Source organism: Ranitomeya variabilis, chromosome 2, assembly GCF_051348905.1.
Source record: "Ranitomeya variabilis isolate aRanVar5 chromosome 2, aRanVar5.hap1, whole genome shotgun sequence".
Lineage (NCBI taxonomy): Eukaryota > Metazoa > Chordata > Amphibia > Anura > Dendrobatidae > Ranitomeya > Ranitomeya variabilis.
Window position 1 is genome coordinate 493,116,590 of NC_135233.1, and position 17,266 is coordinate 493,133,855.

The window sequence follows — 17,266 nt, forward strand, 5'->3', positions numbered from 1 at the left end:
TGGTGGATTAAATAATTAAAAAAAGGAGCAGCAAGAATAAAATAAGGGCAGAAACTGACCACCTGTTATATAGCGACAGGTCTTCTTTAACACAATATTTATCAAGCTCCTGCGCCACAATGTCCAAGGACCACCCTAGTTGGAAAAAGTCAGTGTTCAGAGCTTATTAACAGGGAGGGCCATATTGTGCACATGATTTCCTGGCAGTCAATGCTGGAAATACAGAGCATCTTACTGAGAAAATTACATTTTTACTTATCCTATAAATCCTCCTTCCACCAATTCTCAGAATTACTAAAAATTAAGAAAACTCTTAGAATAAAGACAACTTTAAGAATGCTCTGTCTCAGCAGTTCAAGCAGAAATATCTGTGTGTCATTTTAATGTCCACTTATTCTAGAAGACTCTTCTCTTCTTCTAAGGATGCTCAGTATTGCACAAACTTAGGAAAAAAAGACAAGAAAACAATCAGGAAAGACCAAAAGGAGTCTGAGATGCGAGTTTCTCCGGATGGTGACTGGTTCTCACAGATTGTCTGAAGGAAGCTACAAGCAGAACTCTACATCCAGCTCCTTGACAATAGTCTGCCTCATTTTCTGCAATCTATAGTCTACAGCTCTGCTTACACTAGCGTCATTACTGTCATGGACTGCAGAAGCCATGACACACTGACAGATGCTAACATACTCTGACAAAGTATTGTAGACAGCAAAAATTGTGATGCACGCAATGCTCGACTTGCAGCCTAAAATATTGGAAAGAATTATGGAGATTGGAGTGCAGATGTGAACATGGTCTTAGATGTAAGTCCCAGCACTCATCAAAAAAGAGGGAAAAAAAATCCATGTTATAAAATGGGTTCATCCGTGTAGTAAAAGCTGATTACTTGCAATCTTGTGGCTACTATTGATCATACTGCTGAATGGCAGCTGCTATCTCCTGTGTATCACACACAACAAACACTCTTAAAAAATACGGCTTTTTATTTCGTGGAGTCACATAATGGAATAAACACACAACCCCCTGCCCTAATACACATGAACCAAGGCAGCTATTCAGTGATGCTACCAGGTCTCTTCCCTTTACTGCACTGAATTAGGAGCCTGGATCGAAGCTCATGGCTCCGGAGATTTGCACAGCAAACAGAGATGGGACATTCAGGAATCCAGAAGAGTCATCCTGGAATGGGTGATCCGACACTCAGTAACTAGGTTCTCTGGAGAAGGAAACAAGAATAAAAAGATAGATTATATTACACTGTATAGGTAATTCACAAGGCTCAGCTGCAGTGCAGCCAATCAACAAGTTTTCCCGATGCAAGCTCTTCCACTTCCGTCACAGCCAAGTACTGGCATGTCTGTGACTGGCTGGCACGATGCACATTAAAAAAAAAATAGATGTGAATTCCCATTTATTGTTTAGAACAAGCACAGGTAAAACAGACAACTGCGGGCTGTACCCCTCAGCTGTCTGATTTATCTTGGCTGGTTATCAACAATAGAGGGGTCCCCACACCATTTTTTTTTTTTTTTTAATTATTTAAGGAAATGATTAAAAAATGCGAATCCAGCTGCCGCGTCGAGCACTGACCTCAGCAAGGTTATCGCAGTTCACAGCCGATGAACCGCAGTAACCTTGCTGACATAACTACTCGCAGCTTCAGAAATGTCACCAATTTATTCAACCCCTTCCCCAAAAAACAGCACTTGTAAATAGTGGTCACTTTACTGCTATTCACAGTCACCGGAGACATTGGAAAACGTGGACTATGGCTGAGCTTCATGGGAACATTTTGGGTAATAAATTGGTGAACTTATGACTGTCTCATGTCTTTATTTTTGTCTTTGTTTTTCAGGTATCTTTTTCTGGATTACTGCAGACCTGCACAGGATTTTTTTTTCAATAAATTGGTGAACTAGAGATAGTGTGGGGGAGTCTTTATTCAAATAAGTTGTTCTTTATTTCTGTGTGTGTTTATTTTTCTTTACTGGGTTAGTAGTGGAGGAGTCTGATAGACAACCCTCCATTACTAACCCTAGGGTTGATGGCAGATGTGATTTTTGACAAATACCAGCTGTCATCAACCCTAACTACTATTACCTCAATTAACACCGGACCATGGATATCGAGAAGAGCCGGGCAAAGGGCCAGAATTGGGACATCTAATGTGACGTGGCAATTCTAGGGCAGCTCCTGGCTGGAATTTTTAGGCTGAGAAGGGCCCAATAACCAGGGACCTTCCCAGCCTGATAATATAAGCCTGCAGCTGTCTGCTTTACCCTGACTGGTTATCAAAAATAAATGCGACCCCACATAAATAATTTAATTTTTTTTTTTTTTTTATTAAAGGCAGGTTAGAAACACCTGCGTAATGACACTTACAATGCACGTGCTGTCTATGGGAATATTCTGCACAGAAGACTGAGTGTTCCCGCAAGAGAAATTGATATGTTGCACCTTGGAAACCTGATTTTACACAGCCTAAATAGGAAGCACAGTGGGCATGAGCTTTCTAGCAATCCCATCCACTGTGCTTGTTCCGCGTTTTGGAAACAGCAAAAATACTGATCATGGGCACGTAGCCTAAGAAGAAATCATTTATTTTTACCTTGTCCATCAGAATATACAGAATACGAAAAGCAAATTAATTTTTAGGGAAAAGGAGATTTTTGTGTACTCACCGTAAAATCTCTTTCTCTTAGCCTCTAATTGGGGGACACAGGAACATGGGTGTTATGCTGCTGTCCACTAGGAGGCGACATTATGCATAATCTGAAAAAGATTAACTGTGGCTCCTCCTCTCTAGTATACACCCCTGGACGGCGTCAGCCTTCTCCAGTTTTGTGCAAAAGCAGTAGGAGGAACGTAACATGAATAACATAATTATGCCTGTAAGAAGGCAACTATGTACGAGCTCAAGAAAACAATATGAGAACTCAACAGTTACAACGGCCCGGAAAGGGCAACAGGGTGGGAGCTGTGTCCCCCAATTAGAGGCTAAGAGAAAGAGATTTTACGGTGAGTACACAAAAATCTCCTTTACTCTGTCGCCTCATTGGGGGACACAGGACCATGGGACGTACTAAAGCAGTCCCTGGGTGGGAAGCAATGGACGAATATTGTGCACACAGGCCCCTATACTTAGGGCACCGCCGCCTGCAGAACACGTCTACCCAGGCTCGCGTCCCCTGAGGACTGGGTATGAACCCTGTAGTGTTTAGTAAACGTGTGTAGGCTAGTCCAAGTGGCCGCCTTACACACTTGTTGTGCCGAAGCCTGGTGCCGAATGGCCCAGGAGGCCCCTACCGCCCGTGTAGAGTGTGCTGTAATACCGGCTGGAAGAGGAGAATTCTTAAGGCGGTAGGCCTCTTGTATGGTAGATTTGATCCACCTGGCAAGGGTAGCTTTGGAAGATGGCAGACCCTTGTTGCCGCCTTCCGGAAGGAGGAAAAGAGAATCCGACCTCCGGAAGGACGCAGTCCTAGACACGTATATACACAATGCCCTGACGAGGTCAAGCGTATGCAGAGCCTTCTCCACTCTATGAACCGGAACCGGACAAAGGGATGGTAGTGAAATTTCCTCATTGAGGTGGAAGTTGGACACAACCTTCGGAAGGAAGGATGGGACCGTACGAAGAACTACCTTGTCCTGGTGAATAGTCAGGAAGGGCCGTCTGCAGGAGAGTGCTGTCAGTTCAGACACCCTGCGTAGCGAGGTGATTGCCACCAGGAAAACCACCATTTGGGAGAGAAGGCGGAGCGGGACCTCCTTAAGGGGTTCGAAGGGTTCCTGCAATGCTGTCAGGACCAGGTTGAGGTCCCACGTTTCTAGTGGTCTCCTGTAGGGGGGAACCAATCGGGAAACCCTCTGAAGAAAAGTCCTTACTTGCGGCTTGGTAGCAATGCGCCTTTGAAAAAGCACTGAGAGGGCTGACATCTGGCTCTTAAGCGAGCCCAATGGACACAGCCTGGCCTCCAGACCCGATTGGAGAAAACCAAGTACTTTGGGTAGGGAATAAGGGAGTGGGGTCTGGCCACGAGATTCGCACCAGGTAAAGAAAGCTTTCCAGGTACGGTAATAAATCTTGGCAGAGGCTGGCTTCCGTGCCCTGATCATGGTTCCAATGACGTCCGGCGAGAGCCCTGCCTGGGTTAGAACCCAGGTCTCAAGGGCCACGCCATCAAATTGAGAGCCCCTGAGTTCAGGTGGTAGAACGGGCCTTGTGATAGAAGATCGTGGCGGTCGGGAAGACGCCAGGGGGCGTCTGCTGTAAGTTGTACGATGTCGGCGTACCATGTACGTCTGGGCCAGTCCGGTGCAATTAGGATGGTTGGAACTCCCTCTTGTTTGATCTTCCTCACCACTCTGGATATCAGGGGGAGAGGTGGAAAAATGTACAGAAGCTGGAACTGGGTCCAGTCCTGAACCGGAGCGTCTGCTCTGAGCGACCTAGGATCGTGTGTTCTGGCCATGAAGTTGGAGACCTTGGCATTGAAGTGGGATGCCATTAGGTCCACATCCGGGGTCCCCCAGCGATGGCAGATCTGGCGAAAAATTTCGGGATGGAGAGACCACTCTCCCGAGCCTATTTCTTGTCAGCTGAGGAAGTCTGCTTCCCAGTTGTCCACCCCTGGAATGTGGACCGCCGAGAGAACCGACCCTGTGTCCTCCGCCCAGTGGAGGATATGTGACACTTCTCGCATCGCCTGGGTACTGCGGGTCCCCCCTTGGTGATTCACATATGAATCGTCCGAATTGTCCGACTGTATTCTGATGTGAGAGGCTGCCAGTAAGTGATGAAAGGCCCTCAAAGCCAGGAGGATGGCACGAATTTCCAGGAAGTGGATGGGCATGGTTGCTTCCACTGGGGACCACTTGCCCTGTGGTTTAGGTGCACTGCACCCCAACCCGTCAGGCTCGCATCGGTGGTCAGAACTTTCCAATGACTTGTGAGAAAGGATTTCCCCTTTGCTAGCGGGGTTGGCTTGAGCCACCAGTGCAGGGACCTCTTGGTTGACGACATTAGCCAGAACTCCCTGTCGAGAGAGAAAGGGTTCTTGTCCCAGGACTGAGGATGGCTAGTTGGAGAGGCCTGAGGCGAAACTGGGCAAATGGGACTGCTTCTATTGCTGCCCCCATCTTGCCGAGGACTTTCATGGCAAACCGGAGAGATCGAGGGGGTTTGCGGAGGAGGGTGCGAACTCCTAGACGGAGAGCCAGTGCCTTATCCTTGGGAAGGAGCACTAGACCCCTGGAGGTGTTGAATAGCATTCCCAGGAAGGTCAGAGACTGACTCGGGGTTGGTGATGACTTTTGTAGGTTAACTAACCAGCCCATGCGACTCAGAGTGTCGATTGTGATTGAGACGCTGAGCTCGCAGTCCTTGAAGGTGGGGGCCTTGATGGGTAGATAGTCATTCCATACTTGGACGACTATGCCTCTGGAGTGCAGGACGTCCATGGTGGCTGCCATGACTTTGGTAAACACTCTGGGAGCCGTGGCGAGTCCAAACGGGAGAGCCACGAACTGGTAGTGGTCCTGGTCGATTGCGAACCTGAGAAATCTCTGATGGGCAGATGCAATCAGTATATGCAGGTATGCGTCCTGTATGTCTATGGAGGCGAGATATTCTCCCTTCTCCATAGACGCAATGATGGACCGAAGGGACTCCATGTGGACGTGACGGACCCGTACGTATTTGTTGAGTTGTTTTAGGTCCAGTATGGGCCGCACGCTGCCTCCTTTCTTGGGGACTACAAATAGATTGGAGTAGAACCCTCAGAAGCGCTCGGCCGTGGGGACTGGTACTATGACTCCTGCTTGAAAAAGCGAGGAGACCGCTTGCCGGAAGGCACGAGCCTTGGCTGGTGGTTTTGGGGGGATAGAGAGGAAGAATCGGTCCAGTGGGTTGGAGGTGAACTCTATCTTGTGTCCGGAAGACACTAGTTCCCTGACCCACCTGTCTTCTGTAATAGACAGCCAGACTTGATGAAAGAGCAAAAGTCGGCCGCCTAAGGGTGTGGTGTCTTCCGGGGTCCGTGAGTCATGATGAGGAGAAAGTCTGAGATTTTCCTCCTCTGGGTTTAGACTGGGCTGCTTTTGATTGCCAGGTCTTGACCTTTGCGTTGATCGTGAGTTGTCCCTGCGTGGGGAACGGTTACGATTTTGTGCTGGACGCGAGACAGACCAGCCCGAAGAATTCCGAAAGGATTGGAATCGAGTTTGGTTACGCTTCTTGTAAGTGCGTTTAGGTTTCAGTTGGGGGAAGAGAGGTGCTCTTACCCCCGGTGGCGTTGGATATCATCGTGTCCAACTGTCCACCGAAAAGTCGCCCACTGAGGTAGGGGAGGTGCGTGAGGGACTTCTTTGAGGCTGCGTCGGCTTTCCATTCCCGCAGCCAGAGGATACGCCGAATTGTGATGGCGTTTGATGCTATCCCCGCTACACCCCTTGCTGAATCCAGAGCTGCATGAAGCATGTAATCTGCTACGACTGCTATTTGAACCACTTGGTCCGACAGCTCAGGAGCGGATGCTTGGAGGCCAGCTTGTAAATTTTTGGACCAGGCCAGAATGGCCTTGGCAGCCCAAACTGAAGTGAATGCGGGAGCCAGGGATGCCCCTGCGGCCTCGAAAATTGAACGAGCCATGCGTTCTACCTGCCGGTCTGCTGCGTCCTTGAGGGTTGAGCTATCTGGCAGTGAAAGGAGGGTCTGTGCTGCTAGTCTAGAGACTGGGGGGGGTCCACTTCGGATGGGTCTGTCGACTCATGGTATCCTTCTGCGGGAAGGGGTACATCGCCTCCAGATATTTTTTTCTCAGGCTGTGAGAACTGCTTTTTAAGGATCGCCTTAAACTCTGGGTGGTTAGAGAAAACCTTAGGCGGCTTCAGAGGTCCTTCAAAGGAAATCTTGTGTTCTGGGGCCTCTGGTGGCGGATCAGAAATGTCCAGCACCCGATGGATGGAAGAGATTAAGTCCTCAACTAGCGCTGTATTGCTAGGGGGAATTGGGATCAGGGACCCCTCCGTTTCCTTGTCTGAGTCGGAAGTCGGAGTCACAGATGCCTTCCGAATCCTGTGTATCACTGAGGCGTCCCCTGCTGGGTGAGCTGGGGAGGAGGCCTTCTCTGGTCGGGGATTGCAGAGATCTGCATTGTCTGTCCCTGGAAGGGTATAAAGGCACGGATGATTGACCTCGTGGAGACCAAAACATCCAACACCGCGGAGACACCATCACGTGTTTCTCAACGCAGTGATCCAGAACACTGCCCCCAAATATGCAAATGCATGTAGAGGAGCTGCGGAGACACCATCACGTGTTTCTCAACGCAGGCAGTGAATAGCCAGGCCTTTCCCCGGGAAGGAACAACCAAGGGAAGGGCAGCATCCAATAAAGGAAAACATCCAATAAAGGAAAACCACCTATGCCAAGCATGGTATCCATCCACAGACAGCTGTTTCGGGGTTTTTGCCCCTCATCAGTGTGGAGTAGGAAACTGGCTATCAGGAGCAGTGCCTAGTAGAAAGACTATAAAGGCACGGATGATTGACCTCGTGGAGACCAAAACATCCAACACCGCGGAGACACCATCACGTGTTTCTCAACGCAGTGATCCAGGCAGGCAGTGAATAGCCAGGCCTTTCCCCGGGAAGGAACAACCAAGGGAAGGGCAGCATCCAATAAAGGATGGGGGCAGTGTTCTGGATCACTGCGTTGAGAAACACGTGATGGTGTCTCCGCGGTGTTGGATGTTTTGGTCTCCACGAGGTCAATCATCCGTGCCTTTATAGTCTTTCTACTAGGCACTGCTCCTGATAGCCAGTTTCCTACTCCACACTGATGAGGGGCAAAAACCCAGAAACAGCTGTCTGTGGATGGATACCATGCTTGGCATAGGTGGTTTTCCTTTATTGGATGTTTTCCTTTATTGGATGCTGCCCTTCCCTTGGTTGTTCCTTCCCGGGGAAAGGCCTGGCTATTCACTGCCTGCGTTGAGAAACACGTGATGGTGTCTCCGCAGCTCCTCTACATGTCCCTGGAAGGGGACGGTCTAGACGACCTGGAACTACGGTGTCTCTCCCTAGAAGGGGATGATCAAGTGCTATGGGATGACGTAGATGGACTGTGGGTCCGCTTGCGTCCTGACTTAGACGTGGATGTGCCAGGGTCGTCCTGTCCCTGAGTCAAGCTCTCCCTTTGCTGGGTAACGGTCATAGCCAAGGCATGACTCTGTAGAGCCTGAAGCAGTGTGGAGGTTAGGTTATCTATAGACTGCGTCATAGATTGTGACATTTGAGGGACCCATCCGGCGTGGCATTAGACACCAAAGCATTGGCAGGGGCCTCTTGGGGCTCTGACCCAGTAGACTGAGTGCAGTCCTGGCAGTGTAGGTACATACTGCCACTGGGGAGAGCGGTCCTGCAGGCTGTGCAGAATGCATAATAGCAGTCCTGCCTGGTTCTCTTGGACCTTGAGCCCGGCATAGTGCACATAGTGCAGAAGGGCTGCTATGCAGAGGACCTTACAGGGGTAGCTATACAGAGAACCCTATAGGGGAGGCTTATAGGGAATATGGATTGACAGCCGAGTAAAACAACCCAGGTGTTCTTACCCCATCAGTTTGCCCCTAAGATCCACAGCCCTGTGCCCCCCCCCCCCGGACACTGGCTGGCCAGGTCCTGGTCTTGCTGACCGGGAGATGCAGGTTTAATCCTTGCTGCAGTAGAAATGGCCACCGAGAAAAGGCAGGGGGAGAAGGGGGCGTAGAGCTGAGAAAAAGGCGGCAAAGCTGTGTAAAAACGCACCATTTCTGTCTCGATCCGCCCCTTCTATGACACTGTAGAGTGTCATATTTGTCATCCGGAGTGCGGAGAGGAGGCGTCGGCTTCTGCTAAGCCAAAGGCCGGGGCCTAAATTAGATGCCTGATGCCCAGAAGGGCTCCAAGCCGGTGCAAAAGTCCGGGAGGGGGTCGGATCTGAACCGGACTCCCCGGATTTAAAGGCAGGATAGCGGTGGGGCTGTAAGCGGTAGGGGGGCCCGTTTTTTGTGAGGGGTCCCCCTGAGGCAGTATAGAGCTGGTGCTGCCGCAGAGACAGGGGCGCAGGGAGCCCTGTGTCTGTCTGTGCCATGCCTGCCTGCACTCCCCCCCCGCCCCAACAGGAGCCCGCAGCTGGGCTGGGGTCTCTGGATGCAGGCGCAGTGTGCTGGCCCACTGCTGGGAGCTGCAAAGAGTTGCCTGTACAGGCCCTATCTGAGGCGTCTCAACCTAATGCCCCCAGAGGGGCATTAGGGAGGGTGCTGTTGTCACCTTCAGGGGCCTTTATCCTCGCCTCGACCTCAACCCAGAAACCAAGAGGAATTGGGGAATGAGGGGCAGCAACATGGGGAATAGCCATCTCTACTTCAACCGGGCACCCCGTAATAGGGGGCCGAGGAAGGAGCCATGCCGGGAGTCTCACAGGAGACCCACTTTTCTTCATCTGTAATCCGTCGGAAAAAAAAGCGGAGTAAAAAATCTTAGGTGTGCCCCCTATGCGACACTAAGCAAAAACTGGAGAAGGATGATGCCGTCCAGTGGTGTATACTGCAGAGGAGGAGCCACAGTTAATCTTTTTCAGATTATGCATAGTGTCGCCTCCTAGTGGACAGCAGCATAACACCCATGGTCCTGTGTCCCCCAATGAGGCGACAGAGTAATACTCATATTTCCCATCTAGATCTCTCACTTTCCTGGTCCCATAACTGACACACTGTAACGGCCTGCTCAGCCAATCACCGGCTGCGACAGGACATTGCTGTGGCCATTGATTAGTTGAGCGAGTGTTTCTGGTCATTTTGGATATGCTGAGAGCTATAGCAGAAAACAGAGAGGAGCCGGGACCAGGCAATGTGGGAAGGAGACCTACTGGAGATCAGGGAGGGTGACTATGGGGTTTTTTTTTTTTTTTTTTTTTTAAAGCAACTTGCACTATTTTGATACAAATTTGTATGTATGTAGGTTAGTGAACATAACCCATGTCCATAAGCAGGACAAATGTACAGGTGTATTAACGGCAACAATCACATGGGAAAAATCAGAAAGGAAAAGTATTACCTGCAAAAAGTAATGAGAGCAACACAACACAGAATTGCCTCTAGTCCATAGAAGAGCAGCAGAATACAGCTCAGCACGGTCTCCAGCCTCAACGCATATGTCTGCAGGAATAGGAAGTATAACGCAAGCAGACCGGTGGGAATGGTTAGACCCACACTGACCACTAGAGGGAGCTTCCGCTCACACTGGTTCCCCCGACAGCCTAACAAGAGGGGAAAAGAAAAAGAGGTCAGCCGATATCACAAATGGCATAAAGATATAATGAAATAGGGAAACGGTATATTGAAATAAATCATGAAAATGCCCCCCCCCCCCCCACTACATTATATCCCAACATGCCCCAGTTATTAACTTGTTAAAAATCCCAATTCAGCTCCATGGGATGACTATGTAACTAGAATATCTCTCATTTTTGCTGTTTGTTCTACATTGTAATGTAAAAATGTAAGATCCCAATTCAGCCAAAAAGCTTGGTAACATCCAACATGCCAGGTGATGGGTCTGTAGCGCAGCTGCTATAAGTAAGGCCTCAATCAGATTAATTTCTTATCCGTCTATTTTATAGGGGCCTTTGCTGATGACTGACAATGATGGTCAATTAATGCTGCCCCCCACTGAGAAGAGTCACTTTTACAAGGCCGATTGTAGGATCAGATGTAGTTTCTGATGTTAGTGGAGCTTTAATGAATTAATAATGGCATTATGATGAGCAGCCGAATCCTCACTGCTGCGGTCATGATCACGCCTCACGATTTTATAGATCTAGGGCACAGATAAAGTCTCTCTTCTGCCAGAGTCAATATCACTACTATTAATGGTTAATGATTTCTCGGTTTCATGTGCCTCACCTACCCTCGGCACAGCTAGGCTTCTGTCCTCTGGGAACCACACTGATATATGAGGACCCCCATACAATCTAACTAGTGATGAGCGAATGTGCTCGGATAAGGTGCAGCCGCGAGAACTGGAACATATTATTCGAGCAAGCTGAAGACACTTGGTTAGCACATGAGCATGCTGAGATAACACCTTATCCGAGCACGCTCACTCATCACTAATCCTAACCAGTGTCCACAGTCAACACGCTTGTATTGAGGGAGTCTATGGAAACGGGACTGTGCCCACTGGCTGGGGTATGTATAACGCATACACATACTACAGTCCCAGGTCAGAAATTGGCGAATCCCTACAACGCACAGGGCATGCGCTGGGGAGATTCATAAATCTGCAGTCACACAGAGTGATTGCAGACTTAGCAATTTGGGCTGGACAACCCCTTTAAGGATGCAGCCAATTTAATTTTTTTGCGTGTTCATTTTTCCTTCCCCTTTTCAAAGAGCCATAACTTTTATTTTCTGGTCTATACTTATACAGCCGTATGAAGGATTGTTCTTTTGCGTCACTAGTTGGTTAGAAAGTCAACATTCATTTTACCATATGGTCTACAGGGGAAAATTGAAAAAAAAATGAACTTTTACATCTGGTTCTTTTTTTTTTTTGTGTTGTTCCAATACACAAATAAGAAATAAACATGTGTATAACAAAACATGTGTAATTGCAATAATTTTCTGGGAGAAATACTTCATTTTCTGGAACGATTTCAAGGGCGCCAAAACTTTCGGCCATGACTATAAAATAGGCAAATAGAAGAATGTATTGGGGGCAAACAAAAAAAAAAAAGGAAATGTGCAAAACAGACAAAACTAGATAAAAAAACAACAGGTGCAAAGGCGATAATGAATTGGGACCTAAGGTTAATATTCAGCACGTAGCTCAGAGATTATTGGAAGGGCTACATCTTCAGATCTGCAGAATATCAGCTCTTTGTCGCCTCCTTCTCTACAGATAACAGAATAGTAGCAAGGACGGCTAATATCACACTGAAGTCAGAAGTACCATAATACTGTGGCTGTGTGACCCCAATATGTGTTCACTACTCACCGAGGTACAGGCGTGTGACCTCAATACTAAGGTAAAGGAAAAGCATCGCCACCTCCAGCACCAGGTTGGATGTAGGATATGGTAAGATCAAGCCTGGAGTCAACAAGAAAATGCGTCAACCGCGTGTCAGAAAACATGGCGTCTAAGAGGAGATCAATACTGCGTAGTTAGTTCTGGACACGGGACAAATCTTTTTCATGGACTTGTATCTGATTACTGATATTAAAGGGAACCTGTCTCCAGGTTTGGCCGATATGGTAAGACCACCACCATTCAGCCCCGATATACAGCACTCTATAATGCTGTATATTAGCCCCTGACCCGACCTGGAAGACAAGACGTTATCTTCTACTCACCTGTGGGGCGGTCCGATGGTGTCGCAGGTCTTGGTCCGGTGCCCCCCCATCTTCTTATGGTCACCGTCCTCCTTCATATTGTAAACACGTCCCTGCATCATCCCCATGAAGCAAGGAGGAGGACGGCATCGCAAGAAGAATCGGACCGGACCTCCCCACAGATGAGTGTGATAAAAGCTTTTTTCTTGTCTTCCAGGTCGGGTTGGGGGCAGATAGACAACATTATGGAATGCTATATCAGGTCTAAATGGTGGTGGTCTTACCCCATATCAGCCAAGCCAGGGGACAGGTTCCCTTTAAAGCTTCTGTGCTGTCCTCTACCCCAGGGACGGGCAGCTGTCGCACCATGCAGGGTGCCGTACAATCATGGCTGTCAGTAGGGCTACTACTATGGGCTCGGCCTCTTAGTTCCAGTGAAAGGAAATCTCATTGCTTCAGCATACAAGACATTTTGGTGAATTATGGGAACAGTTTGGCAAAGACCATTTTGTGTTCCTCATGACTCTGCCCAGTGCACAAAGCAAAGTCCATCAAGACATTAGCTGTCCGCGCCGAGCCCGGGCCCACTGATATCTGTGGCTGTAGAATGGGGGTCAGAAAGGCTCCTGTAGGTGTAATGTGGAGGGGTCTGATACTTTTGTCCATAAGTTGTGTATCACCTATTATGCTGCGGCTTCTACAATTCGTGAGTAACCACAGGCCACAGCCGCTCAGTAACAGACAGCAGCGATCCCGCACTCACCTTTATAGAGGAATATCAGAGCTTCGATGAGGAAGTAGGAGGCGCAGTACCAGCCATTGAGGAAGAAGAGGACCTCCAGTGGGGTGGAGGACAGCTGAGCCGTCAAGGAAACCTCCAGAGTCCTGCAGTAATCCGCAATCATATATATTACCACCACCCACCCTGAAACCTGCCGCCGGGTGGTAAGACATCACCCAGTGCTTATCACGTCGTGTATGAGAGGGCCCCAAAACATCACCTGGGGGGCCGCACCTTACACAGGATCTGAGGGTGTAACTGTGCCCCAGCTTCATGGGTCACCGCCAGCAGCACAGGATGGAGGGGGGTGACCGGCCGCCAGCAGCACAGGATAGAGTGGGTGACCGACCGCCGGCAGCACAGGATGGAGGGGGGGCGACGACCGACCGCCGGCAGCACAGGATGGAGTGGGGCCAACGGCCGCCGGCAGCACAGGATGGAGGGGGGCGACCGACCGCCGGCAGCACAGGATGGAGGGGGGGGTGACCGACCGCCGGCAGCACAGGATGGAGGGGGGGGGTGACCGACCGCCGGCAGCACAGGATGGAGGGGGGGGGTGACCGACCGCCGGCAGCACAGGATGGAGGGGGGGGTGACCGACCGCCGGCAGCACAGGATGGAGGGGGGCGACCGACCGCCGGCAGCACAGGATGGAGGGGGGCGACCGACCGCCGGCAGCACAGGATGGAGGGGGGCGACCGACCGCCGGTAGCACAGGACGGAGGGGGGCGACCGACCGCCGGCAGCACAGGATAGAGTAGGTGACCGACCACCGGCAGCACAGGATGGAGGGAGGGCGACCGACCGCCGGCAGCACAGGACGGAGGGGGGCGACCGACCGCCGGCAGCACAGGATGGAGGGGGGCGACCGACCGCCGGCAGCACAGGATAGAGTAGGTGACCGACCACCGGCAGCACAGGATGGAGGGAGGGCGACCGACCGCCGGCAGCACAGGATGGAGGGGGGCGACCGACCGCCGGCAGCACAGGATGGAGGGGGCGACCGACCGCCAGTAGCACAGGACGGAGGGGGGCGACCGACCGCCAGTAGCACAGGACGGAGGGGGGCGACCGACCGCCGACAGCACAGGATGGAGGGGGGCAACCGACCGCCGGCAGCACAGGATGGAGGGGGGCGACCGACCGCCGGCAGCACAGGACGGAGGGGGGCGGCCGACCGCCGGCAGCACAGGACGGAGGGGGGCGACCGACCGCCGGCAGCACAGGATGGAGGGGGGCGACCGACCGCTGGCAGCAAAGGATAGAGTAGGTGACCGACCACCGGCAGCACAGGATGGAGGGAGGGCGACCGACCGCCGGCAGCACAGGATGGAGGGGGGCGACCGACCGCCGGCAGCACAGGATGGAGGGGGGCGACCGACCGCCGGCAGCACAGGATGGAGGGGGGCGACCGACCGCCGGCAGCACAGGATGGAGGGGGGGCGACCGACCGCCGGCAGCACAGGATGGAGGGGGGGCGACCGACCGCCGGCAGCACAGGACGGAGGGGGGCGACCGACCGCCGGCAGCACAGGATGGAGGGGGGCGACCGACCGCCGGCAGCACAGGATAGAGTAGGTGACCGACCACCGGCAGCACAGGATGGAGGGAGGGCGACCGACCGCCGGCAGCACAGGATGGAGGGAGGCGACCGACCGCCGGCAGCACAGGATGGAGGGGGCGACCGACCGCCAGTAGCACAGGACGGAGGGGGGGGGCGACCGACCGCCGGCAGCACAGGATGGAGGGGGGCGACCGACCGCCGGCAGCACAGGATGGAGGGGGGGACGACCGACCGCCGGCAGCACAGGATGGAGGGGGCGACCGACCGCCGGCAGCACAGGATGGAGGGGGCGACCGACCGCCGGCAGCACAGGATAGAGTGGGTGACCGACCGCCGGCAGCACAGGATAGAGTGGGTGACCGACCGCCGGCAGCACAGGATGGAGGGGGGGGCGACCGACCGCCGGCAGCACAGGATGGAGGGGGGCGACCGACCGCCGGCAGCACAGGACGGAGGGGGGCGACCGACCGCCGGCAGCACAGGACGGAGGGGGGCGACCGACCGCCGGCAGCACAGGATGGAGGGGGCGACCGACCGCCAGTAGCACAGGACGGAGGGGGGCGACCGACCACCGTCAGCACAGGACGGAGGGGGGCGACCGACCGCCGGCAGCACAGGACGGAGGGGGGGACGACCAACCGCCAGCAGCACAGGATGGAGGGGGCGACCGACCGCCGGCAGCACAGGACGGAGGGGGCGACCGACCGCCAACAGCACAGGACGGAGGGGGGCGACCGACCGCCGGCAGCACAGGATGGAGGGGGGCGACCGACCGCCGGCAGAACAGGATGGAGTGGGGCGACCGACCGCCGGCAGCACAGGATAGAGTGGGTGACCGACCACCGTCAGCACAAGATGGAGGGGGGGCGACCGACCGCCGGCAGCACAGGACGGAGGGGGGCGACCGACCGCCGGCAGCACAGGACGGAGGGGGGCGACCGACCGCCGGCAGCACAGGACGGAGGGGGGTGACCGACCGCCGGCAGCACAGGACGGAGGGGGGCGACCGACCGCCGGCAGCACAGGATGGAGGGGGGCGACCGACCGCCGGCAGCACAGGATAGAGTAGGTGACCGACCACCGGCAGCACAGGATGGAGGGAGGGCGACCGACCGCCGGCAGCACAGGACGGAGGGGGGCGACCGACCGCCGGCAGCACAGGACGGAGGGGGGCGACCGACCGCCGGCAGCACAGGATAGAGTAGGTGACCAACCACCGGCAGCACAGGATGGAGGGAGGGCGACCGACCGCCGGCAGCATAGGATGGAGGGGGGCGACCGACCGCCGTCAGCACAGGATGGAGGGGGCGACCGACCGCCAGTAGCACAGGACGGAGGGGGGCGACCGACCACCGTCAGCACAGGACGGAGGGGGGCGACCGACCGCCGGCAGCACAGGAAGGAGGGGGGCGACCGACCGCCGGCAGCACAGGATGGAGGGGGGCGGCCGACCGCCGGCAGCACAGGACGGAGGGGGGCGACCGACCGCCGGCTGCACAGGATGGAGGACAGTGCTTGTTGCTAACGCTCCCCAGCCTGCATCTGCACTGTTATTTGGGTCAGGAGCACTAGCTGGTGACATGCTGTGACCTGTAGTTCCACACCAGGCCCGCAGTGAGAGCAATAAAGGATACAACTCCACGTCTTCTCCCTGGTGAAGAGACAACAGTGATATCAGCAGCGTGTACAGTGCCCAGACACGGATCCGTCTGCAGCGGTGCAGGCTCTCCAGCCGCTGTGTAACTACAGCCCCCTCCATGCCCACGCTGGGAGTTGTAGTTGCGGCAGCTGGACAGCACAGGTTACGTATAGAGGCGGCGCACAGGTGGCCGAGGGTCCCAGCGCCCCTCAGTCACGGCGATGCCCGGAGGGGAAGCTCTGGCCGCTGCCATAAGCCGCTGCATAATCCGCAGCTGTCGCCGCTCACCTTTGGACGCCATCTTGTTGCTCCAGGGACGCTGTGACGTCACATCCTGGATACCGGGGCCGGTCCGCTCCTGTAGCGCTGTGTGCGGGTAGGGGGCGCACAATGCGGTTATCTCCGCGGTCAGCTTTAGTGCGTGTTGCCTAGGTTACCAGCCTCTTCTGCAGTTTATCCTAGGTGGTCGGTCTCCTGGGAGCACAGGGCACTGTGTAGCTTGTACCCGCGGCTCAGGGTTCCCAGCTAGACGGACATTTTTGGATACAAATTGTCTTCTGCAGGCAAACTGTTACTAACCGGATCACACAATCTGGTAACTGTAGGAGCTGCAACAAAATCAAATGCATTAGTAAATCATACATACCTCCTTGTGCTATAACCTCCATGCACGGGCGTAACTACAACAGGTGCAGGGGTTGCAATCGCACCCGGGCCCTGGAGCCTGGAGGCCCTAAAAGTCCCTTTGGCCTATAGAAAAAGACTATTGCTATTGAAGATTTACAATATTTGGGGGCCCCGTTGGAGCTTTCGCATTGGGGCCCATTAGTTTCAAGTTACACCACTGCCTCCATTCCCTAACCATTCGTGCCAGAAATCAGCATCTCCAGTGCAAGGTTAGGCTACCT

General features: G+C 53.4%; 1 protein-coding gene across 1 annotated transcript; it reads right to left on the reverse strand.

Annotated features, from left to right (window-relative positions):
* Positions 1–965: 965 nt before the first annotated feature.
* On the reverse strand, positions 966–16,782 carry TMEM216 (transmembrane protein 216). Its single transcript, XM_077292710.1, has 6 exons — positions 16,647–16,782; positions 16,354–16,370; positions 13,138–13,231; positions 12,040–12,132; positions 10,099–10,300; positions 966–1,216 (listed from the first exon to the last, which is right to left on the reverse strand). Exons 1-6 carry the CDS (start codon positions 16,657–16,659, stop codon positions 1,201–1,203), a joined length of 435 nt encoding a protein of 144 aa, XP_077148825.1. The 5' UTR covers positions 16,660–16,782; the 3' UTR covers positions 966–1,200.
* Positions 16,783–17,266: the final 484 nt, after the last annotated feature.